The sequence below is a fragment of the Musca autumnalis genome, unplaced genomic scaffold, assembly GCF_047663935.1.
Source record: "Musca autumnalis isolate F117 unplaced genomic scaffold, ASM4766393v1 scaffold_3, whole genome shotgun sequence".
Lineage (NCBI taxonomy): Eukaryota > Metazoa > Arthropoda > Insecta > Diptera > Muscidae > Musca > Musca autumnalis.
This window is the reverse complement of record NW_027411866.1, coordinates 106,965,094-106,993,019: the sequence shown is the minus strand read 5'-3', so window position 1 is coordinate 106,993,019 and position 27,926 is coordinate 106,965,094. Positions and strand designations below refer to the sequence as shown.

Sequence of the window (27,926 nt, the reverse complement as noted above, 5' to 3'; positions counted from 1 at the left end):
AAAGCAGTCGTAAAATTCTACCGATAGCAAGAGTGTTGTCAACTTTTATTTGAACTCTTCATTCAAAATTTTGCGTTTTAATTTTACCGATTTTTGTTGGTAACTCAAAAAATTTGTTAGACAATCGCACTACTGAAGTGCACCCATTCTCTACATCTATTACATGTCACCGAAGTTGACTTATGGTGGAACAGATCCATGGCCCGGGGTTCTTCTCTATCCCGGCACGGACCAAAAGAGTTCTGAGCAGGCATTCCGGGATATATTGCCGATCTTATGGCGAAAATGTATACCAACACGGCCCCTGGTCGAAATCAATCCGGTGCATAGAACCTGCCGCCGTGGAATTGTTCCTTTATGGATGGATAGTTTGGGTTCAAATTGTAAAAAGGAAGTCCATTATAACCAACTACATTTGTTATAAGTTCGGCGTGGAATTTTTTCCAAAACAGCATTTGTTAACCTTTTATGGTCAACAATGTGCCATCAACATTTAAGATGTTGTTTGTCAGATATGAAATATTTTTGAAAAATTCTGCATACAAAAATTAATGCTCTTCATCTTATCTCGATGGGTTCTCTTTTCAAAATCACTGTTTTTATATGATATTGTCGATATTTGCTTTTATCATAAAAATCGACATTTATAGCTGTGAAATGCTACGAAAATTAAATATAGCTATGTACATTATCAAACGTACCTCATAAAAGTACGAATTTGTTGTTGTTGTATATAACATTGGCAGTGAAATTCTTTGTTTGTCGTTGTGGGATTAACTTAAACGTTTCAAGTGTTGTTACCATTATATAGAGATTTTCTGCTGTGGCTGCGCCACATCACCTGCAAAATCTGCCGTTGGTGTTGGCAGCACCGACTTTACAGTTTCCATAACTTATTGATATTTTGTTAAAAAACATTTCATTTCATTCAATCCACTTTTTTATTTAATTATTAATGTTCGTTTGAGGTAATCGGTAGTACAACTAAAACCTTTCAACGACTCGCATCGAAGCGTTTTGAGCGGGCGGCCCTTTGAACGATTTTGCAAGTTGGCTTACTAACCACTGTTGGCGTTAGCGTGTATTTAGCGAATAAATACGATATCGTGTTGAGACATTTAAGTGTTATAATTTACCTGGGAATATTTGAATCCAATTGAAATTAGTATTTGAAAAAAAATTGTTATTGAAATTAGCGGCAAATAATGTAAAATGTGCAACAACAACAAACATATTTTAATAATAATAAGTGCCGCCGAATGATTGAAAATAAAATTAAAAAAATTGCAATTTCAATTGTGTGTCCAGCAATTAGGGAGTTATAAAGCAATAACAATAACGAAATAATAATTTAAACAAAAAGTTAAAGTTTTTTAGTTGCAACAAAATTATAACAAGACAGACAAAATGGAGGTCAAAACTAATGAAAACAATGGCCGTGTTACAACAACTGTGTCCATCGAAGTAGATATCAATCAATAAGTATTAAGTTTGTATATAATTAAATATAAATATAATTAAGTGGACGGAACAAGTTAGACAAAATAAAACAGATATATATTTTATTTAATTTACGTAAACTGTCAAATTAATCAAGATAGAGTCCTTTTCATAAAAATAAGCGATAGTGTAAAGATACTCTAGTGTGAATTCTCAACTACACCAAGACCTCGCTTTGCGTTGTTTTCCAAGTTGCGTCGTTGCTTAGTTAATACCAATTTTCACTATGCGTCGTTCGATTTTCGATGTTGCGTCGTTTTAAGTTTGAGTGTCTAATTTGTTATACCCTCCACCATAGTATGGAGGGTATATTAAGTTTGTTTTTCCGTTTGTAACGCTTTGAACTAATCAAAGTACATATCGTCACCATAAATGCCCGAAGTCGTATCTTCAAAAAAGTCAAAATTAGTTCTTTTATTGAATCTAATACATAAGACTAAAATACATGCTCTTAAAAAATTTCAAGCTTTTACGTTAAAAAAATAACGATCCTATTCAAGAAAAAGGCATTTCGGAAAATGGGATAGCATTGCAGATTTTGTTGTAATGACGGATTCCCGGGGGTTTGGGTTTCACTACTTACTCCCATTCGTATATGATTGATAATATCCCATATACTCGCCTTCGTTAGATTAATATTCCATAAAACAGTTTTTAATTTTACAACGTTTTTTGCTTCTCCTGTAAGATTATTATTTTGTTAGTTACGACTTTTGGCATTTATGGTGACGATATATTCTTGATCAGTGTAAAATTATTAGTTGATTTTGTCATGTCCGTCCGTTTGTTGTAATCACTCTATGTTCCGAAGACTTGCGATACATGGCTGAAATTTACACATATCGCTCATTTACTCAACGAGTGACACATCTCGAAAAATCAAGTTTCGAGAAAAACGCGTTTTACGTTGGCGATTGAAATTTGACTTCCCAACTTAAAAAGATTATTACGAGTACACTAAAACTAAAATAACTACTTGGACCATATTTTGCAAACAGCTAGCCAGCTATCAGTGCTAAATTTCTGTGCATGATCAAACATGATTTGAAGTGTTTTAGTGCTTCATTAACTCAAAAATTGTTTGTGTTGAATTATGCGAAACTCCTAGTAAATGAGCTATAACTCGTCGAGTTTTAGAGATATCAGCATGAAAATTTGACACAAGATAAAGTAGAAGTCGTAGAAAAAATAGAAATTGCTAACTCAGAAAACGCATTTGGAAGTGTGTCTTATTTTGGAAGACATTCCTCTCGATAGGACCATTATATCAGGAAACATGGACTTGCCCACGAAAAACATCATATCGCTGTAAACAGGGCTACTAGGAGTACCTTCGGTAAAAATTCTCGCACAGAACCTTAGCCGCACTTAAACAAAAAGGTTGCTCATTTGTGTACCATCCACACACCAAGGAGTATACCGATAGGGCCCACTTTTGAACATAATCTAAATTCGGACAAAATATTTCGAGATCCAAAGTTTGGACCAAATTGGTTGCTCCGTTTAAAAGATATTGCGCTTACAATTTTAGCGGATATTTTCGAACTTTTGTGGGGGAGGTACCGGAAGAAGTGTACCTATAAGAACCATCTTCGAATTTCATCTAATATTCGAAGAAATATTACGATATGCAAAGTGTGGACCAACGCAGTATTCGGTTCGGGAGTTGTCGTGCGCAACAGCCACTACACATGTCGTAGGGTTTTTTTGCAGTTTTCGGGCCATTTCCTCAAGAAATATGGACTTGCTACTGAAAAAACTTGTACAATTGTAACAAGGGCCTTGAGTGCAACCTTGCGGTTTATCCGTTCGCGAGTTACTGCGCTCTCCATCCACAACACAGGGTGCCATAGGGGATTTTTACTGCTTTCAGGCACTTTTCTCAGGAAGTATAGATTTGCCCCTGAAAAAAACTTGCTCCATCGTAATGGGGGCAGCGAATAAAAGTTGCTACAACAATAATCAAATGGATTCGAGAGCAGATCTTTAACTGCATTTCTCCGAAATTTTGAGTGGGAGGTACCCGATGGAGTCCATATTCGTACTATATCTATGTCTGGTAGAAATGTTACGAAGTGCAAAGTATGGACCAAATCGGTTAGAGTTATCGTGCGCATTATTTTTGCGAAAAAAATTGAACTTTTGTGGGGGAGTTACCCGAGGGAGTGGGCCGATATGGTCCATTTTCGAACTTAAACTATGTTTGGACAAAATATTACGAAAGCCAAATTTTTGGACCAAATCGGTTAATCCGTTCGAGAGTTATCTTGCGAACAAACAACTACACATGGTGTCCTAGGCGATTTTTGGCCCTTTCAGGCTATTTTCTCAGGAAGTATGGATTTGGCCCTGATGAAACTTGAACCGCCGTATGGAGGGGGGGGGGGGGCCGTGAATACAAGTTGTTACAACCAAAATCAAAGCGATTCGAGAAAAGGTCCTAAACTGAACATTTCCGAAATTTTGGGTGGGACGTAGAGAAAGGAGTGGACTGATTGAGTCCATATTGGAACATCATCTAAGTCTGGTAGAAGTTTCACGATGTGCAAAGTATGGCCCAAATCAATTCCTCCCTTCAAGAGTTGTCGTGCGCACAAATTTTCCGAACATATTCGAACTTTTGTGGGGGAGGTACCGGGAGGAGTGGACCGATATAAGCCATCTTCGAACTTAATCTAAGTTTGGACAAAATATTAAAAATGCCAAATTTTGGACTGAATCGGTTTATCCGTTCGAGAGTTGTCGTGTTCTCCAGCCAGCCAGACAGACAGACGGACGGACATAGCTAAATCAAAAAACTCAAAATTGTCTGAAACGGATTTCTTCCAAACATACTTGGGGTCTAACACCATTATTTCGATGAGACACATTTTGCCCGTATGAAAGTGTATATACATACCCTCGTTAGCATAAATGCTGAGAGTATAAAAACGTAGACCTATACCGAAAATTCGCTGCAAGTGTTTCGTAAAAAATACTAATTTTTAGCCATTTCGGTTAGATAATGTGGCTAAAACCTTCTATGGGGGCTATGTAAAAACGTGGACCTATACCGACCATTATCTGCGGGAATGTTCAAACCCTCCCCCCAATAAAGACTATAATGACGATAATGCCGTTATAACCATGAAAATACCGAAAATTGAGTAATATCTTTCAATGGGGGCTATATCAAAAAGTAGACTGATATAGCCCATTTTCAATACCAAATATCCTAGGAGTAATAGAAACTTCAATACCAAATTATAAAGCTCTATCTTAAATATTGCGAGCTGTATCTTTGTTTCAACAGACGTACATACCTAGCAAACCTAATGTCTGATGTCCGACGCGTCTGAACAATTTCGGAAGCAAAGTCGTTCAGATTTCGTTTCGATTTCTAAACGATTTTTTGGAGAGGAAATAGTTCAGATTTTGCACCGATTTCATTCCGATTTCGGATCGAATGTCTGAAAGAAAGTTCCTTTCCGAATTTTTCAAGGTTTTTCTTCAGATTTCGTTACGAAATCGATCCGATGTCGCTCCGACATTTCGTTCCGAAATTATGTCAACCACTTCATACAACTTTCGTTAAGATATCGTTACGATTTCGGATCTGATATCGGACGTATCGTACGAATTTTGTTCCGATTTCGATACGATGTCGGTACGATTGGTTTGCTGGGTAGTTATATCGACTTAGAATTTTATGTTGTAGTGTGATTCTCTAACACATTTTTGCAATTACCGACAAAAATCGGTAAAATTTAAATCCTTTTTTCGGTAATTAACGATATTATTCGGTAAGTTAGCGACCAATAAAAAGTAGTCGCAAAGTTCTACCGATAGCTACAGTGTTGTCAACTTTTATTTCAACTTTTCATTCAAAATTTTGAGTTTTTAAGTTGCCGATTTTTGTCAGTTACTCAAAAAATGAGTTAGAGAATCGCACCACTGATCAAGAATATTTTGTCTGGCTTAATTCCATTGTTGTTGTTATAATATTTTAAAACAACGTATTTGTTAGTGGAGTAAATTTAGGCAAGGGATGAGGAGGGGAAGTCTATAGTTTCGATTCTTGTCACAGAATCTCATCAGTTCCCTTGTTTTTTGTTTGCAGACTACTAGAAACCCTATGTACCTAATTACATCTACTTTAGTAGGGAAATGTGGCTTAAATCCCCAAAATACCAAAAATCGGGAGGTACCGCTATAAGGGGACTATACCAAAACATTAGCCGATATTGTTCATATTCAACCAAAAATGATGCTACAGCAAAGAACGATTCACATAAGAGCGTCGACGACCAGCAAAAAAACGTTCATATCGACAAAAAGAAAAAAGCCAGACTAGAGTTCGCTACGACCCATCTGAACTGTAGTGTCCAAAAATGGAGAACTGTGCTGTTTTCTGATGAATTTAAGTTTAATTTAAAGGATTGAGATAGCATAAGGCTTGGACCAAATTGCAACGGTTAAATTCAAAATATTGCAAAGGCACAGTAAAACATTTAGACCGAACATAATGGTCTGGAATTTTTTCTCGGGTCAAGGGATTGGATCAATTCATAAAATTAATGGAAATATGGATCGTTTCAAGTATCATAACGTATTTAAAGGCGCGATGTTGCCTTATGCTGAAGAAGAGATGTCACTTAGATGGACATTCCAGGAAGATAACGAACCAAAACATGTATCGGAAGTGGTTAAGGAGTGATTCCAAAACAATTCAACAGAAGTTCTCTATTGGCTGTCCCAATACCCTGATCTTAGCTCTCGATTGGGACCTGTGGGAGATCGTTAACTCAAAAGTAAACCGAAAAAATTGCAAAACCAAGGAAGATTTATTTGAAACCGCAAAAATAGCATGGGAAGCAATATCGTCTGCAATAATTAATAATTTAGTATCCTCTATGCCTAAAAGATGTGCATGTGTCATGTCATTTCAATCATTTTTGCTATACATCAAATGTTTCTTTTTTAATTTTAACTTTTGTTTATTACATTTTGAATTCCTTATATTCGTGTTTTCCAATAATATATGTAGATATAAATAAACAAAAAGAAAAATACAAATAAAAATTACAACTTATGTTTTCTTAAAAAATTTTCATTTAAAAAAATGTACTGAGGTGGTGCTTTAGTTTTGGCCGATACTGTATATACTTATATATAATGTCCCCGACGAATATTTCTATGACTTACAAACGGAATGACAAAGTTAACTATACTCTCCATATTATGGTGGGGCGTATAAAAATAAGTTAGTTTTTTGGCAGTAGTTCGCTGAAACACTAAATGTTTTATTAGAACCAATATTAGTTTGAGCTACTGTAGGTATAATAGTGATTCAATAACATTACTAAATGTACCCAGCAAACACAATGTCGGACGTCCGACACGTCTGCACAAAGTCGGAAGTTTTTTCGGACGCGTCTGACCGAATTCGGTCCGAACTCTGTCCGATTAGTCTGAAGAACTTTTTTCCCTCTCTCTCTCTGAAGGGATTTTTTTTTATTTTTTCTCTTTTGCTGCATTGGCTATATTCATTGTAAATAAGCATAGAGAAAAGAATTGTACATGTTGCGCTCGCACATTTTAGGCAAATTGTGTGTATTTTTTGATGTGCCGATGAAGTGCGAACGAAAAAAATAAGTGCTCGGGTTTTAATTTCTGTGACCGAGAACAAATTTGGTTTATTTTTGTTATGCGTGATATGCATGATAGTATTTAAAGAGCATTCATAGTGAACCGTTGTATACATAATATATAATTGTTCCACAACATCCCATAGGGACAAGGGAGACTTCTCCCGTTGTATACACATTTGTTTATTTTTATAAAGTTAATGAAAGTAAAGATTTTCTTCGTCAAACTTCAACGATATTCCGTGGAAAGTCATGTTTTATAAATATTGCCAAAGTTAAGTTTCTTTATACTTTCATGTATAACAACTTTTGTATGTGAAGACATTATTTTTTCATATATAAATAAAAATTGTTTTACATATTTCACAGATCCTGTTGATAAATTTGTTGTTCCCCACTGGAGGTTTTTTCTACCTAATTGTACGGATTTAAGAAACCCACTGGGTTTCAAATGTCAATTCCGATAGGTCAAATAAGTCCTCATAAAGAAGGTTAACCCGGCAAAAATCCATAATATAAACAGGCTATAAGATGATATTAAAACCTTTCATATGTTTATAGTAGGTGAACAAACATTTAATTTACATTTTTCATTTTAATTTACATTTTTGATACTGGTAGAGCTTTTTTTAAATTTTTTAGTCCTTTATCTTAGGAAGCACGGAATTGTCCACGAAAAAAAATTACTGTCGTAATAAGGAGATTGGGAGAAATAATTAATCAAAATCGTGTTAATTAAAAAATTGCGACTTGGGAATTCAAATGGACACAAGACAAATGGACGGTCGAACATTTCCGACTTGTCTTTATGAAGCAAAATCTCAAAAGGTCTTTATATGTGTCACCCAACGTAGATTATTTACGTTGTGTTGGTATAAACATTTGCTTAAAAGGGGATTTTTGTGACATCATAATTGGTCAGTCATTGCAGATATTAATTTCATTTGGTGGTAGGTGCCACTTTTTTTGCAAGCAGGTGATTGTCATTTGCAAAATATTCTACAATGACTTTTTGTGTATTGTCTGTCATGGTTATTTGCAAATTTGCTTGGATATGAAAACAAAGGCTTCTAATGAAATTTTTCTACGTCACGGTAATTAATTAATAAAAATTGTCCTCGAGAGGCTTAGACAAAGGCTTCTAATGAACAAACATTTAAATGTAAGGATTTTAATTTTTCATGAATTAACTGTGTACATTTAACACTTTCAAATAATAAAAACAAATTCTGGGCGAATGCTGGTATTTAAATCAGAAATTCGTACGAAAGTTCATCAGACTTAGGACCGAATTCGGTCCGAAAGTCTGCAAAAACTTCCGATTTTCATCCGAGTTTCGGTCAGAGAACACGTCAACCACGCCATATGACTTTCGGTCAGAGTTCGTACCGAATTCGCATCCGAACTCGGATGTTTCTTCCGACTTTCGGATCGAATTCGGTCCGAATTCGGATGTTTCTACCGATTTTGGTTTGCTGGGTAGGCATTTGTGTTGCTTCAGCTAACGAAGCTTGTGTGAGTAGAGTTTGTGTGTAAAACTAATGGTGTGGTGGTTTTGTGTCTGCCGCTAATTGCAATCAGGTTACACTAGAGTTTTTTGCCGGGTTAATCCACTTCGAGAGGATTTATTTGACGTTTGCGCTACGTTTGAAATCCAAACTCACTGGGTTAATCCGGTTAAGTGTAACCGGGGTATAATTGTCTTGGCAATCAGGGCTTTTCATTATTAGGTGTGTTCGATAACTCAAAAGTTTGTACAAATTTGTACAAACTTTTACAAAATGTTGTTCGATAACAAACTTGTTCAGTAAAAGAGAAATGAGAAGTATTTACAAGTACTTGCAAATACTTTTTACTTGCGAAGATATCAAACAGGCATATTGCAAACTTCAATCGATAGGAAAAGTTGAAATTCGTATTTTATATCATTCTCCATATGTCCTTCCACCTCACGTAAGAGTTGGTCTTTTACAAGTTCGTGAAATCCGGTTGTGTTGCCATTTAGTTACATGACCCTTTCCGTTGTTTTCAATAGAAAGGAAGAAAGACTAATCGGTCTCTTGTCTATAGATTTTAGATTGGGGAGATTAGTCAACATTAGATAATCTTAAAAATTTGTATTACACCTACAATGTTCTTAGGTGGAAAAACCAAAAAACAGAAAAATCGCCAGAGCGCTTTTTAAATAAATCGCGGTCAAAGTTCACATTTTAGGTTTTTTGGTTTTCATTGTTAAAGAAATAGTCAGTGAATTGTCCCAACTTGAACTTCTATGTCTCAAAAATGGTAAAAACTACGAAAATATCATGAAGGTCAATCTTGTGGAGAATTTTCACAGCTACAATATTTTCTCCAAACCCATTTCGATAGGACTTGCGATTTCTAAGCAAAATCGTGAAAACCAAGATATTGGTTCAAGAGCACCGTTCGTTGTAATTAGAATCACAAGGACTACCTTCGATAAAAATTTCAAAACAATCCTCGACGGAAGGTGTTGTCCGATATAGCCAATCTTCGAACTTACTTAAGTTCGAGTGAAATGTTACGGCATGTAAAGGTTGGGCATCTTTTCTATAATTATCATGTACACCAGTCATTTTAGTGGGTCATCGTAAGTTTTTTAATGTCGCTCTAAACATGACCTCAAGGAGTTTCTTAGATAAACATTATAAAACGATCCTTAACAACCTTTTGTGAGAGTCGAACCCGAAGGAGTTTTCGGATACAGACTTTATCGAAAATGTATATACGTTTGGATGAAATTTTACGATGTGCAAAGTTTCGGCCAAATCTTATACTCAGTCGTAGGTCATCAGTCATTTTAATTTACATTTTTGATACTGGTAGAGCTTTTTTTAAATTTTTTAGTCCTTTATCTTAGGAAGCACGGAATTGTCCACGAAAAAAAAATTACTGTCGTAATAAGGAGATTGGGAGAAATAATTAATCAAAATCGTGTTAATTAAAAAATTGCGACTTGGGAATTCAAATGGACACAAGACAAATGGACGGTCGAACATTTCCGACTTGTCTTCATGAAGCAAAATCTCAAAAGGTCTTTATATGTGTCACCCAACGTAGATTATTTACGTTGTGTTGGTATAAACATTTGCTTAAAAGGGGATTTTTGTGACATCATAATTGGTCAGTCATTGCAGATATTAATTTCATTTGGTGGTAGGTGCCACTTTTTTTGCAAGCAGGTGATTGTCATTTGCAAAATATTCTACAATGACTTTTTGTGTATTGTCTGTCATGGTTATTTGCAAATTTGCTTGGATATGAAAACAAAGGCTTCTAATGAAATTTTTCTACGTCACGGTAATTAATTAATAAAAATTGTCCTCGAGAGGCTTAGACAAAGGCTTCTAATGAAATTTTTCTACGGTCACGGTAATTAATTAATAAAAATTGTCCTCGAGAGGCTTAGATGTCAGTGACCTAATTCCATAGGGAATAAGAACCATCCGCATCTTTGAAGTTCGGGCTATTTGTTAATATTAATACAATTTGATATAGTGTAAAATATAAATATATTTTGAAATTTTGGTAATTATTTCAAATATACATATATGTATGTAAATATATAGGAGCGCAGAACAAAGTCTGGAAATTGTGACTTATATGTAGCGGAAAATGTACATTGTGTCAATACACGTGTTGCAATAACAGACTATTTGCACTAATTATCCATTAGGAAAAAGTTTAATTTGTTACTGTAAATATTTGCATTTCCCGCTTTATCATTTATAGCTATATCAGACCATATGCTTTTCACATGTATGAAATCAGCTGGTCTGTATATTAGTATACCCAAAGTGACAACATACGTATGAAAAAGCATATGGTGTAATGTAGCCATTAGCTTTCCCTGAATTTGATAAAGATATGAGAAAACACAATCTACAGTTAGCCATTGTCTAGTTGTTTTAAATCTTAAAAAATTGAATGGATTGGAATCCCATAGAGGAATCAATTGAATGGATTGGAATCCCATAGAGGAATCATAGCAAAGATGTAAATATACTAATAGGTCATTTAGATATGACTTCATTAGCCGGATTTAGCACATTATCAGGTTTTATTTGCTAAATCCAGCCAAAATCTACCAGATTTCCCATACAAAAATAAATCCTCGTATTTAGTGGATTTGTTTTAAATCTGGCATAAATCCTCGTATACAACTCTGTTTTTTTCAACATGTTGCTAGAAAATACAAAAAGTTGCAAGCTGACACAAGAAACAAGGTAGATGCATCGGTGAATTGCTACACTAAAAATAATCAAAGACATAAATACAACAAAGACTAGACAAAATGCATGCAACAAAAAAATGTTTACGAAACTTTGTATAGAAACATTACCCTTAACAGGTTGCAGTTAATTCAAAATCGCAACCAAGGAGGAACATTTCATGTAATGGTATCAGAAACGAAATTTATGAATTCAATGATCTATTCAAGAATAATTCTATGTCAATTGGATCGGTAAATTCGGTTAAATACGTAAAAATGTATAAAAGAAAAAAATGTTATATCACCATATCGTGATATAACATTATGTTAAATTCAAAAGCCATTCACTGAAGAATGATAGCAAAAAAATGTCTTATCTTGTTGTATTTATGTCTTTGAAATAATTTAATATAGCTCTGTTCCAGAACTAAAAAGTTTTTACAATTTTTACCACTTTTACACATTTTGCGTTCCCGTGCACCAATTTTTGTATGAAAATCGTTTACGACTATTACAACATTTACGACTTTTACCACTTTATAAAGTACGGGAACAGGCCATATGTAAACATTTGTAAACAAGGAGGAAAAATTAAATTTGTTTTGATGTACAAAGTTGATTTTAATCAACCAAGACGATACATATTTACGATGTCTAAACGATAAAATAATACGTTTATTTATTTTAGATGGGCAAACTGCGATAAAATGATTCTTTATTTGGTATTTAGTTAGCATTTGTAGCATAATGTGCTAACATTTTCAGTATTAAACAATAAATTTGTAATTTGATGTATGTTTTTAGAGACGAATTCAGTTTACAAAAAATTCTTTTGACGTTTATGACTTTGATTTATTTGACATGTACGGCAAGGACATAAGGTCTGTTCGATAACCCAAAAGTTTGTACAAACTTTTACAAAATGCTGTTCGATAACAAACTTGTTCAATAAAAGAGAAATGAGAAGTAGTTGCAAGTACTTGCAAGAACTTGCAAATACTTTTTACTTGCGAAGTTATCGAACATAATGTAATTTTACGATATGGTAAAATAACTTTTTTTTTATACGTTTTGTATTCTTCTTCATAAATTTCTAAATTTCGTTTCTGGTACTATTACATGAAATGTTCCTCCTAGATTGTGATTTTAAATTACCTGCAACCTGCATTGTTTCTGTTATGGGTAATGTTTATGAAAGTCCCATCAATATACATACATACATATGTAAACAAATGCATAAAATATTATTGTTTATTTTTTTTATCGATGATGTTAATTTCGCATAGAATGCAAGTTTTTTTGTTTAATTCAATCAAATCTTATTTCAATTTGAACAAATTACTATTTTGCGTTTAATTCTGTTTAATGTTAAAACCACATTTTCTAAACACGTGAATAACGCTCACCAGACAATGGGAATTTGTTTGACGCTACTAAAGTGACAATAGTCAAAATATGAAAACATGACAAACAACTGTCTGGCTTGCTTCATTTAACAAAACAATCAAGGGGATTGATAAATGTTTCGTTTTATGTGTAATTAGTTGCTGCTGTATATATATATATGTAAGAACGTGGAATTAATTTAATGAAAATAAAACATTTTCACAACACATATTTTGATACTGCACAAATTCACGCTTTTATCGAAAAATACTTTTATTCTCCATTGCACGCTTTTCGGAGTTTTAGATTTTTTTGTGAATTCTATAAAGACCGATAGTTGTCTAAGCACTACCCGGTATACCTGGTTGCGATTCCCCTACTCATTTCATTTGAAACAAATTAAGTACCAAATCATCAATAAAACAAGTGAGAAAAGGCTATAGTCGGTACGGGGCCGACTATGTGATACCCTACACCACTACCTCTGTGAATAATATTTTCACTCGAAAACATTTCTTTTATGGAGATACGAAAGTTTTCACCTATCTGGCTTTTATATCAAATGACTTAAGGCGAACTGAACCAAAATAATTAATATTTAATTTTATATTTGACTACTGTCGACATCGCCAACATCAATAGGCTTCTATCTCTGTGAGAAAATATCGTGATGATCCGATCAAAATTCCGACCTGTAGTGTGATTGCAGAAAAAGTGGAAAAAAGGGATGCATTAACGACTATTGCGATATCTCTAGGGTGTCCAAAAAACCGGTTTTTCCAAACACAACGGTTTTCGGTTAACCGAAATTTTTAATTTTTTAAAAAACCGGGTTTCGGTTTTCAAAAATTTTCAAAACCGGTTAACCGGTTAAAACCGGTTTTGTAAAATAGGTACAAAATTGCTCATAATTGATAAATGTTTGATTAAAAATGTGCGGAAAGGGGTAAATTAAGTATAACGACTTCGTTATTATATAATTATCTCATAATATCCCTGTTATTTGACATTGAACCTCAAGGTGGGGACAGCAAAATTAAGACTGAAATTGTGCTCTATGAATAGTAAAAACCCGTATACATTTATAAAACTGTGTAATAAAAGAATTAATTTTGCATTTTATTAAGTCTGGAGTCTCCCTCATGCGTTGAGAACCTCAAAATATCCATGCCGGAATTAAACATTGATTTTGTTATCGTTACCCTTTTTAAATTCGACAAGTTCTTGGTTTACTGTACTAATTCAAAAACGTATGATTAACGTCATTCAAACTACCTTGTAATATTACGTATACGCAGTTTTTCATAGATCGTTCAGTTAAACTAGATTGGCACAACTATATGTTTTACACAAAATATTTTTTCAAATTTAAAGGTATCTGACATTTATACGGGACAAGAATATTTTGTTAGTTAGGTTTAGTTTACTTTGAAGAATACAATTTTTATTTTATATTAAAAATATTACTATTTTTTTAAAACCGGTTAACCGACACAAATAACCGGTTTTTTCGGTTAACCGAAAATTACGTTTTTGGCGAAAACCGGTTTCGGTTTTGTAAATCAAAACCGGTTAACCGGTTAACCGGTTTCGGTTTTGGACACCCTAGATATCTCTATTATTTGACTACCTACGCAAACCTACTTTGCATAATTTCAAAGATGGGATTTGCTACTTTCTTAGTCAGGCTTTGCTTTTAGAAGGTCCCCAACCAACGCACAGTGGTCCCACTTGTATGGAAAAGAGTGCCAAAATAGTTCTAATCGAGCTACCGCCTTCAAATTTTAAACGAAGGTTTATAACAAGCCAAAAGGATAGAAAACCATTTTTAGTGGATGTAGGTCCATATTTGGGTATAGCTCCTATAGAAAGGTACCGCCCGATTTGTGGTATTTTGACGATTTTGGCCAAATTAACCAACCGATTTGAATGTTATTTTGCATTTTGAGTTCTGACTGAATAAACTACCTCCTTGCAAAAAATATTCAATATAGGTCCACGTTTAGGTATTAGCCGCCATATAAATGTACCCTCAGATTTTCGGTATTTTGACAATTTTAGCGAAACTTTCCAACTGATTTGGCTGTAATTTGGCATTTTGAGTTCTGAGTGAACCAAATACCTCCATGCAAAAAATGGTCCGTATCGGTCTACGTTTAGGTATATCCCCCATATAAACGTACCTCCCGATTTTCGAAATTTTGACGATTTTACCCACATTTTCCAACCGATTTTGCTGTAATTTTGCATTTTAAGTTCTGAGTGAGCAAAATATCTCCTTGCCAAAAATGTTCAGTATAGGTCCAAGTTTAGATATAGCTCCCATATAAACGTACCTCCCGATTTTCGGAATTTTTACTATTTTACGGGCGTGGTGTAAGAGGAATAACTTAGCGGGTAGCAGGTGGGGGCAGCTGGACTTTTTTTAATCGTAAACTAGAGACTTTTCCCTGCATTCTAAAAAAAATTTCGAGACTCACAAATGCTCACAACATTAGTAAAACTCAACATAAATTAATAGTAATTATATTAAAAATAGCAGAAAAAGTCATTTATTGAGAATTTATTTTTAATGAAGTTAGAAAACGAATTTAATTTTGAAAATTGCACATTTACCTCTCCAATTTTTTATAATTTTACTCATAACCTACGAATGCTATGCGGATGTATTTTTCGTTTTTAAGGCCTCACATACAAATCACAACTTCTTCGACTTAACTTGGCATATAACCGCAGTAAATTTACAAAAATAAGGCTGAATGTTAACAATTTGATATGTTTAGAGAATATTTATTTCAATCGCAATAAAATTTGTCGCCATCAATTTTTCGATTTTTGTCCACGGGCGGAACCACTGTGCAACGGTGTGATATCCGTCATTATTATTAAAATCGCAAAAATGAGAAGTTGGGTTTTTATTAGCGACTATTGCGATATCTTCGTTGTTAGACCACCTACGACAACCTATGTTTCATTGTTGTTGTCCTCTGTGAGACCCTCATTAACCCTCGAAATTTTGTGACGATCCGATCAAAATTGCGCCCAGTAGCGTGATTTCCAAAAAAATGGAAAAATGGGATGTATTATCGAATATTGCGATATCTCCGTTATTTGGTCACCTACGCCGACCTAGTTTGCATCATTGTAAAGGTGGAATCGTCTACTTTCATAGTCAGGCTTTGCTTTTGAAAAGTCCCCAGCCAAAGCTATGATATTCGTCATTATAACTAAAATCGCAAACATGAAAATTTGGGGTTTATTTGCGACTATTGTGATATCTTCGTTGTTTGATCACCTACAAGAACCTACTTTACATCGTTAGAAAGGTGATATTTTCTACTTTCATTGTCAGGTTTTGCTTTTGGTATACCCCTTATAGAAGCTGAGATATTAGCTTTGGAAAAAAAGTTGTCTTTTTATCCAAATAAGTTTTTTGCCCATTCCGACCCCTAAATATTATTCGACCCTCACCAAAATCAATAGGCTTCTTCCTCTTTGAGATCACTATTAACTCTCAAAATTTCGTGACGATCCGATCAAAATTGCGGCCTGTAGCGTGATTTCCAAAAAAATGGAAAAATGGGATGAATTACCAACTATTGTGATATCTCCGCTATTTGGTTACCTACGCCAACCTAGTTTACATCATTGTAAAGGTGGAATCTTCTACTTTCATAGTCAGGCTTTGCTTTTGGAAAGTCCCCAGCCAAAGCTGTGACATTCGTCATTATAACTAAAATCGCAAACATGAAAATTTGGGGTTTATTTGCGACTATTGTGATATCTTCGTTGTTTGATCACCTACAAGAACCTACTTTACATCGTTAGAAAGGTGATGTTTTCTACTTTCATTGTCTTTGCTTTTGGTATACCCCTTATAGAAGCTGAGATATTAGCTTTGGAAAAAAACGTTGTATTTTTATCCACATAAGTTTTTTGCCCATTCCGACCCCTAAATATTATTCGATTATCACCAAAATCAATAGGCTTCTTCCCCTCCGGGACCCCCATCAACACCCAAAATTTCGTGACGATCCGATCAAAATTGCGACCTGTAGCGTGATTACAAGGTTTAGATGGACAGACGGACAGACGGACGGACGGACGGACACACATAGCCAGATCGACTCAGCTCGTCGAGACATTCATTTTGATATATATAAGTATGGGTCTACGACCATTATTTCGATGCGTTACAAACTTTTTGGCCAAAACCAACTTATAATACCCTCCCCACTTAGTGGTGTAGGGTATAAATAGTCCCGATATAGGTTCTACCTAACAGCCAGGGAGCAAAGTGATTCAGCCCTTTTGCAGCCCAACATTTTGTAAATTTTTTTCTTTACATTAAAATGTCATTAAAATGGGTCCGGTGTTTGCTGAGGGAGAAACTTAAGAGTAGAGTTCAACTTTAAACAAATTTAAAAAGTTTGCATATTTATGTGTTTTTTCAATTTTAAATTTTCTAGTTTCATACAAAATATGTTTTCCAAGAAATATTGGTAAATTCCTTTCCTTCGATTCTAACGAGAAATTAATTAAAATTAATATTACTAATAAAACAAGTAAAAAAGTGTCAGTCGGCTTTGCCGACAGATATATACCCTCAGCCAATGTGAAGTGATAATTTCACCTACGGACAGATCGAATGTATTTAAGAACTCTTCAGAATTTTGTGGCCCTTTTTGGACAATTGAACTTGCCGAAAAAAATGTGGATTAGGAATTAACTGCACTAAGACACAAATGTTGAACTTTTGTATGGAAGGAACCCATAGGGAGGACCGATATGGGCCATTTTAGAAGTTAAACTAAATTTTGATAAAATATTAGGAGATCCAAGGTTTGGACCAAATTGGTTGCCCCATTCAAGTGATATCGTCCTAGCATTTTAGTGACATTTTTAAAATATTGGGGAGAAGTACCAAAAGTTGTGGACCGGTATTGCCCATGAAACTAAGTTTGGATAAAATATGACGAAGACCAAATGTTGGACCAAATCGGTTGAACAGTTCGAGAGTTATCGTGCTCTCCGACCGCCACATATGGTGGCATAGGGGTTTTTTACACCTTTCGGTCTGTTTTCCCAAGAAATATGGACTTGCCCCTGAAAAAACTTTTGCCCTCGTAATGGAGGTAGCGAATGCAAATCGCTTCAACAAAAATCAAAGTGATTCGAAAGCAGGTCTTAAAGTGAACATGTATCCGAAATTTTGAGTGGGAGGTACCGGATGGAGTGGACAAATATAGTCCATATTTGAACCTGATCTATATATCGTAGATATATTATATTGTGTAAAGTATGGACCAATTCGGCCACTCTCTTCAAGAGTTATCGTACGCACAATTTTTCCGAACATTTTTGAACTTTTGTGGGGGAGGTACCTGAAGGAGTGGACCGATATGGCTTATCTTCGAACTTAAACTATGTTTGGACAAAATATTACTAAGGCCAAACTTTGGACCGAATCGGCAGACCTGTTCGAGAGTTATTTTGCCCTCCAACCTCCTCACACGGTGTCATAGGGGTTTTTTGCAACTTTCAGGCTATTTTCTCAGGAAGTATGGACTTGCCCCTGATGAAACTTATACCGTCGTATGGAGGGCATTGAATACAAGTTTCTAAAGCAAAAATCAAAGCTATTCGAGAGCAGGTCCTAAACTGAACTTATGCGAAATTTTGTGTGAGAGGCACCCGACGGAGTGGACCGATTGAGTCCATATTAAAACCTGATCTAAGTCTGGTACACGCTCCACGATAGGCAAAGTATAGACCAAATCGGTTATACCCTTCAAGAGTTATCGTGCGTACAAATTTTCCGAACATTTTCGAACTTTTGTGGGGGAGGCACCGGAAGGAGTGGACCGATATAGCTCATCTTCGAACTTAAACTAAGTTTGGACAAAATATTACGAAAGCCAAAATTTGAACCGAATCGGTTCATCCCTTCGAGAGTTATCGTGCACTCCAGCCAGCCAGACAGACAGACAGACAGACGGACGGACATTGCTCAATCAACTCCAAATTGTCTGAAACACATTTCGTCCAAACATACTTGGGGTCTAAAACCATTATTTCGATGAGGCACATTTTTCCCGTATGAAAGTGTATATACCCTTTCTAGCCTAAAGGCTGAGGGTATAATTAATATTAACGATCTTCCCCCTAATAGGCAAAATTTTCAAAATAAATATAAAATCAGCTTGAGTCAGGCTGGGGCTTGAACCCACGCCCTTGAAAAACACATGAAAAAGAGCCAAACTCATAACTTTCAAAGACTACGCTAAGCGTTTGTCATGGAAGCCATACAAAGAATGAACAAATATTCAGCGTTGTAAAGAACAAGAAAGCGGAAAAGTTAGATGATAGTGAAGCCGTTCCACAGCCGATATGTCTGATGAGCCTCTACCATAGGCGAAACATGTTACATAGTGGTGGTTGTGTGGGTTCGAATCTTCTGCTTTCCTTTTTCACTTGCAAAAATCATTGGTTATTAAGATCGATTCTAACGAGAAATTGATTAAAATTGATTTTAGGGACTTTCGAACGTCTTAGCAAAATTATCCAGAGGATGCTGAGGAATTTACGACTAAAGTACATCTTTAAAATTAGGCATTATAACATCTGTTTTTTTATTTTATATTTTTAGTGTTTATTAAAATAATTTAAAAAAATATACTTTGTTGAAAAATTATTTTAATATGTCCGTTTTAGGAATTTTATTGATGGTTTAACGAACATGTTCCAACCAACTTAATAGTATCTTGGTATCTAGGACTCTCCGTGTTTTTTAAATCACCTTACTAAAAGTCGTATACATAGACTTTGGTGTATAATCCATACAGCGGTTTCTCCCGATTTCGGGTATTTTGAAGATTGTTTCATCGCCTTGCATTTACAATTCTCAGTGGACAGAAAAAACTCACGTTGCTCTTAAACGAACATTATATGAAAGGAGCTTACACCTGGGAAGTTTTTGCGGATTCTGAAACTTCAATGTTCATAGATTAAGAAAAATCAAAAAACAAAAAAAAAACGCCGGAGCGCTTTTTAAATATAAATAAATCGCGGTCAAAGTTCACATTTTTAGGTTTTCACGATTTTGCTTAGAAACAGCAAGTCCTATCGAAATGGGATAAGAAAAAATATTGTAGCTGTGAAAATTCTCTAAAGGCCAGTCTTTATGATATTTTCGTAGGTTTTACCATTTTTGAGATATAGAAGTTCAAATTGGGACAATGCACTAAATGTATAGCCTCCTTATAAAACAATGTCATGTACGGTGCGCCTTAACTAACATTAAATAAAAACCAGTTACACCTGGGAAGTTTTTGCGGATTCTAGAACAGCAATGTTCATACATGATAAATATAAAAAAAAGATCGCTAAGGGATTTTTAAACATTTTTAGGTTTATTTTAGGTTTTCAAAATTTTGCTTGGAAACCGCAAGTCCTATCGAATAGGACTAAAGAAAACTTTGTAGCTGTGAAAATTCTTTAGAGGATTGAGGGTTATGATTTGTTCCTAGGTTTTACCATTTTTGAGATATAGGTTTGTTAGGTTTTCAAGGTTTGCTTGAAAACGGTAAGTCTTATCGAAATGGGACCAGAGATAATCTTATAGCTGTGAAAATTCTTTACAAGATTGGCTTTCGTAATATTTTCCTAGGTTGTACCATTTTTGAGTTAGATAAGTTTAAGTTCGGAAATTGCAGTCATGACATGACTTGCGGCTTCCCAGCAAAATCGTAAAAACCTAAAAAACCCTAAATACGTGAACTTTGAACCCGATTTTTTTTAAAAAGCGCTCCGGCGATTTTTTTTTGTTTTTTGATTTTTCTCATCTACATATGAACATTGTAGTTTCAGAAAATATAATAGTTTTTAAGCAAGTTAAGTTCAGCCTGGACCAGCTTTTTATACCCTCCACCATGAAATATTTTGAACTTATATGGAATAATTAATGTTCACAATTTTATGTGAATTTTTTTTGAGCACTTGGAACCTCAAACAACTTTTTTATCTAATTCGGTCACTTAAAAACGGGCGATACCGTTATGTGTGGACTATACTATAACGTGGGCCAATGTCCAACATTTTTGATAGAGAAGTTTTTATCCACAGTGAACTATAAATGCCAAAGGACATCTAAACTTTCTTGAAAATGTAGATTAACCCCCAGTTTTTGTAAAAATTTTTATTCTTCTCACACGAATTGTCAAATTTTGTAGATCGATTTACTCGCTTTAGCGCAAATGTTGAGCGCTGATTTTTAAATGAGGAATCCTTAATGATATAAGGAACGGGTATACGAAAAATTAGATGTGTATGTCATCTGGGAGCTGAGCTATGAATACCTGAATTATTACGAATATAGACGAACGAACAAAAATAAGTTACAAAAACTGGGGGTAAAACTAAAAATCTGAAATACCTAAACATGGGGCTATGTGGACAATTTTTTGTAGAGAAGTGTTGTGACTCTAAGAACTCCAAATGTCTAATCACGGCTATTTCGGTTAAAAATTGTAGTTAAAATCCTCAAAATATCGAAAATCGGAAGGTACAGTTATATGGGGCTTTACCAAAACATGGACCTATGTTGAAAATTCTTGATAATGAAGCTTCGTGACTGCAGGGAACCTCAAATGTCAAATTAAGGCTAGTACCGTCAAACAATATTGCTAAGACCCTCAAAATACCGAACATCGGGAGGTACCGTTATATGAGGACTACACCAACACATGGGCTACACCAATACATGGCGAAGTTTCGGGACCAAAGAGAAACTCAAAGGTCAAATAACAGCTAGTTCGGTTAAAATTTGTAGGTAAGATCCTCAAAATACCGAAAATCGGGTGGTACCGTTATATTGGGCTATACCAAAACATTGACCTATGTTGACGATTTTTAGTGAAGAAGTTTCGTGACCACAGAGAACCTCAAATATCAAATTACAGCTAATTCGGTTAAAAATTGTAGCTAACACTCTAAAATACTGAAGATCGGGTGGTACGGTTATATGAGGCCTTTACAAAAACATGGCCTTTATAAAAACAATTTTTGGTGGAGAAGTGCTGTGACCACTAAGATCCCAAAATGTCAAATTAATTCTAATTCGGTTAAAAATTTTAGCTAATATCCTCAGCGTGGTGCAATGGTATGCACACCCGCCTTGCACACATAAGGTCGTGGGTTCGATTCCCCGGCCAGGCAACATCAAAACACTTTTCAACGGTGGCAAAATACCCCTCAGTAATGTTGGCGACATTTCCTGAGTATTTCAGCCATGTAAAACTTCTCTACAAAAGTTGTGTCTTAGACACGCCGTTCGGACTCGGCGATAAACTGTAGGTCCCATATCATTGAGTTAATATGAATCGGGGTGCACTCATTGATATGAGAGAAGTCTCCCTTGTCCCTCATGGGATGTTTGTGGAACAATTATTATCCTCAAAATACCGAAAGGAGGTATCGTTATGTGGAGGCTATACCAAAACATGGGCATCTTGGAACTTGACCTGCATACGAAGAAAAGATATTCGGATGCAAAAATATAGCGCTCCAGCTCAAAAGTGAAGTTGAAGACCTGGGGGGTTACTCTGTATTGCGATGCGTTTGCGTTTGGTATTTTGTTAGCGCAAGACATTTGCGTTAACGCGCGATTTTGACATATGCTTTTGTATTACAGATTGCGGCGGTGACAGAAAGGAAAAAGGAACAAAAATGCTTGCGAAAGGAGATACGAAAACCTTATAGAGACGCATTTAATTTCCTTACGCATCGCATTTTTCTTACGCATCGCAATAGAGAGTAACCCCCCTGTTGTCGAATCGCTTTAATTTTTTTTTGCAACAACTTGTATTGGCTGGCCCCATTAATATACTGTCCAAATCTAGTTTAACTTCTAAAATGGTCCATATCCTTAGGGTCGTTAGGGTAACTCCCCCACAAGAGTTCAACATTTTTGTTTAAATGCAGTTTAGAATCTGTTCGAAGATCCTTTGGAAAATTTTAGCGATGTTACTCCGTGTGGCCCCGCTTACAGCGATGTTATATTTTTTGTGAGTAAGTCCATGCTCATGACTCCCAAAATGAGATCCACTTCTAAAATGGACTATGCCGATGCATTCCTTCAGGTACCAATTCCGCAACTCTTTTGAGCTTTATTCCAATTATATATTTTTCGGCAAGTTTATACGTACAAAAAGGGCCACAAAATCTGAAAACCTCCTAAATATCTAATTATTGGGGAAAAGGATTTTTGGTTGCGTAGCCGGTATTCGATTTTATATTGTCCATAGATGAAAGTTTCAATTCACATAGGCTGACGCCAAAGCCGCCTGATACATTTTCACTTGTATGAACAAACATTTACATATACAATATGATTTACTTTAGCTAAAATAAACCCTTAATTATGGCGATTTGGCCAAAATCCTGTATTAGACTTATGTACAATGATCCGATTTTGAAGATTATATTGATGATTATTATATTTTACATGGCTATGTGGTGGTATTTTTGATATTTGCAAAAATGCACAAATTTGTAACCCTAATATATGTGTTCAATCATATGAGGATACAAATTACTTGATGACATGCATGAACAATTAAATCGCTTGATTTTCAATAATGTGATAAATAATTATATTGCCAGAGTATAGCTATTATCGATATTAGGTAAATGTACATCTCTGAAATGTTAATTATTTTTATTAAATTTTTAATAAAGATTTTTATAAATAACTGTGATTTGGTCTTGTAATAAAGGAACCATACATGTGTACATACAATGGTCGAATAGTTTTTAAATAATTTTCACTTGATATAAATTTTCGACTGTCATAAAATACTACAGTCAAACTTACCTATAGCGAACAATCGCATACCAACGAAAGCAGATAACCTGTCCATATTTTATACCCTAATTTATAGTGATTTAAGTCTGAAAACCCCCACAAATAAACTATAACTGAATTTCTCATAATTTTCAAAAATATTATGTTGTTTTGTTCTGTTCAATATTTATTTTGAAAATTGTGAGAAATTCAGTTATAGTTCTTTTGTAGGGGTTTTCAGACTTAAATCACTATAACTTAGCCATTTGTTAACCGATTTAAAAAAATAATATTTTGTTTGAAAGATATTATTCGCCACTTTAAATGTAAGAAGGATCAATAGAAATTTGTTGTAAGAAAAAGAAGATATGTCCGTTTAAATTTAAAAATTTAAGAAACCCAGATTTTCAATACTTTTACCGTTATAAAAAAATAAAACGAAGTGGCCCAAACGAACTAAGGGCACTAACGTTGTCCATGGATCCCAACACGATAAAATTTTGCATCAGAAAGCTTGAATAATTTTCTGGTCAAATTTTGTAGCACAATTCCATTTATCGACATTTTCCGAAGAGTTTGCACATTCTCAAAGCCAAAACTACCTGAAGGAGCGTTCCAATGCCTTTGCGATGTATTAGAGAGTTTTTAATCACTGTCTTGGCTACAATTTTTGCCTTTGTGGTGAATCGAAAATCTCAATGGTTTGGCTGTTATATGCCAAAATATCCAAAAAACGTCAATAAAAAACTTAAAGTCAAAATCGGGAGGCTCGATTTTCACGGTAGATATATGGTCCAGTGGACTTTTTTGCTCAGTTCAATCCCAGGAATCAGAAACGCGAAGGGCTCATGAAGGTTTTCAAATCGCCCCGGCCTAGTATATACACTTTCATACGGGCAAAATGTGCCTCATCGAAATAATGGTTTTAGACCCCAAGTATGTTTGGACGAAATGTGTTTCAGACAATTTGGAGTTGATTGAGCAATGTCCGTCCGTCTGTCTGTCTGTCTGTCTGGCTGGCTGGAGTGCACGATAACTCTCGAAGGGATGAACCGATTCGGTTCAAATTTTGGCTTTCGTAATATTTTGTCCAAACTTAGTTTAAGTTCGAAGATGAGCTATATCGGTCCACTCCTTCCGGTGCCTCCCCCACAAAAGTTCGAAAATGTTCGGAAAATTTGTACGCACGATAACTCTTGAAGGGTATAACCGATTTGGTCTATACTTTGCCTATCGTGGAGCGTGTACCAGACTTAGATCAGGTTTTAATATGGACTCAATCGGTCCACTCCGTCGGGTACCTCCCACACAAAACTTTGGAAAAGTTCAGTTTAGGAACATCTCTCGAATAGCTTTGATTTTTGCTTTAGAAACTTGTATTCAATGCCCTCCATACGACGGTATAAGTTTCATCAGGGGCAAGTCCATACTTCCTGAGAAAATAGCCTGAAAGTTGCAAAAAACCCCTATGACACCGTGTGAGGAGGTTGGATGGCAAAATAACTCTCGAACAGGTCTGCCGATTCGGTCCAAAGTTTGGCCTTAGTAATATTTTGTCCAAACATAGTTTAAGTTCGAAGATAAGCCATATCGGTCCACTCCTTCAGGTACCTCCCCCACAAAAGTTCAAAAATGTTCGGAAAAATTGTGCGTACGATAACTCTTGAAGAGAGTGGCCGAATTGGTCCATACTTTACACAATATAATATATCTACGATATATAGATCAGGTTCAAATATGGACTATATTTGTCCACTCCATCCGGTACCTCCCACTCAAAATTTCGGATACATGTTCACTTTAAGACCTGCTTTCGAATCACTTTGATTTTTGTTGAAGCAACTTGCATTGCTGCCTCAATTGCGATGGTAAAAGTTGTTTCAGGGGCAAGTTCATACTTCTTGAGCAAACATCCCTGAAGTTCTAAAAAACCCCTATGGTACCATATATAGTGGCTGGAGATCCATTCTTTTTAGTATCTCCTCCGCAAAACTGTTGATATTAAATCCTAATCAACATTTTTGTCAGTTCAAACGCCCAACATTTTTAAAACTCCCTAAATACATGCGTTTTTTGGAAAAAAAATTGTTTCAATATACACAGGCTGAGGGTATATCTCTGTCGGCAAAGCCGACTGATACTTTTTTACTTGTTTATATACATATTTAACAACAGTAGTTATTACAAATGCAATAGACTAAATAGATAATAAACCTACACATTTTGAATACACCCTTTTTGTCTCGGTTATTGTTTACTTTCATTTGCAACCAGCTTTTTTTGTCGCATTAACAATTTCTGTTATTAGTCATAAAAATAGTTGAGTTATAAATGTCCAAGCTTCCGTACTGTCTGTCTAGCATCTGTAATTAAGTTTTGATAATTATCTCTGTTGGTGATACCGTAAACGGTAAGGCAATCGGGGAGGAAATGATTATTCGAGTTTTATTATTATTAAGACAGAGAGAGTTCAGAAATTTGATAGAGACATTTAGATTACGTCTAGGGACAAACCCCGATTTTAAATAGTTTTAAGATTTAATTATTATTTTAATTGTTGAACCACCAATATTTATGTATACCTTTAGGATGGGTTAGGCTAGGGTATGTGTAGCCATTTGTGTGACTGCGCCACTCGGAGACCTTTCAGTCCAATGTGATCATCCAAAGAAGTATATAAGGTATGGGATTGTGTTTAGTACCAGTAAGAGTTCATCTGCATTCTCGTTACCCCTAATGTCACAGTTTCCTAGTACCCATCATAGCTGCAAACCGTTTGTTAGTCTTTCCAAAGCTGCGCTGCACTCAAGCAAGTCCTCAGATTTGATGCTAAAGGATTTGATGAGTTTAAGAAAAGATAGTCACCGGTTCAAAGATCACAGCATCCAGACTTGTTATCAATTCTCCACCTTTCCTGATCGCAGACATTTCAGATTGGAATACGCTACAGTCTTTGTCCAACTTGTATAAGTATTCAAGACCTAGCAGATATAGACCAAGTTCGAAGATGGACCATACCGCTGCTACACTCCTTCAGGTATCTCCCTCACAAAAGTTCAAAATTTTCGCGTAAGTGCAATTTAAGGGCTCTTCAATAATGTTCGTAAAAATGCATTTTAAGGACATGTCTAGAATAGTTTTAACATTTATTGCAACTGGCTGTGTTCGGGGGTAAGTCCATACTTCTTTAGACAATGGCCCAAATGCTCTAAATGCCGATTTGGGCAAACCTTGCACATCGGACAACGGCGAATCCAATCCCTCACAAACGGTCAAAATTTTCGTTTAAATAAAGTTTTAGTACATAAGCTGTCTCGTTGCCTTGCTTCATTTCTGACATAATAAAAATTAAGGACTGGGTACATAAGCAGCCTCGCCTGCTTGCCTTGCTTGCTTCTGATAAAAGAATGAAAAACGAAAAGGGCCTCCTAGTTCGAAAATTTGCTCGGCCTTCTTTATTATTTTATCAGAAACAAGCAAGGCAAGAAGGCGAAACAGCTTATGTACCCAGGACTTAAGAGCTGTTCACGGATTGTTTTGACATTTTTACTAAAGGAACTCCTTGTGGTCCAGTTTACTGCGATATAGTTTTTTTTCTGAAAAAGACCTTGCTTCCTGAAAAAAGTTTAAGAGCTGTTAAATGATATTTTCCTGAAAAAGTCTCTCCTCTCTTTTCGTTACATTTGATTCTCTAGAGATCCCTAAAAAGCAAGTCGATTTGTAGATCCCTACCACCGACGTAGTCAGGGGGGGGCCCGATATGAATTTAGTTCCCATAGTATATTAGCATATGTTACACATATTTTAATTTTTGAGTAAAATTTTAAACTATTTTAAACTGTTCAAGAAATATGTAAAGTAGTTGGAAGCATTACAGAGAATTATTTATTTGAAAATATAAAAATAATGAACAAGTTAGGCTTTTGAGCAATTTTATGCATAGTTCTTGTTAAGTTTTATGGTGTTGTTTAAGCGTTTAATCGGAATTTAAGGCTGACTGTAAGTGTTACTGAGTTCAGAACAATACGTTTATTTGTATTTATTGGTCCAATACTTTGGCTTATAAATAACATCCAGAAAAAACATTTTTGCTATATTTTGCTTTTGAAATTTTTTATAAGAGCAATTCAACAATAAAATGTAAAACAGTTGCTTAATCTTTGTGGTTTTTAGAGTTTGTATATTTTCTCTTACACTTTTTTTGAAATTCATAACAATTACAAATTCTTTATTATGTTTGAAATTTGCAATAAAAAATATGTATATCAACCATTTTTTATGATATAATATCTGTTCCGCCGCAGTGGCGTAAATGTATTTGGACAAAAGGATTTTT

At 35.1% G+C, this 27,926-nt stretch overlaps 1 protein-coding gene across 1 annotated transcript in view; it reads left to right on the top strand.

Annotated features, from left to right (window-relative positions):
• The first annotated feature begins 831 nt into the window (after positions 1 to 831).
• The window catches only part of LOC141397352 (sodium-dependent nutrient amino acid transporter 1-like), a 54,057-nt gene continuing 26,962 nt past the window's right edge, over positions 832 to 27,926 (top strand). Inside the window, exon 1 of the mRNA XM_073973498.1 lies at positions 832 to 1,464. Within this exon, the coding sequence (XP_073829599.1) occupies positions 1,408 to 1,464 (57 nt within the window). The 5' untranslated portion in view covers positions 832 to 1,407. The remainder of the gene's footprint in view (positions 1,465 to 27,926) is intronic.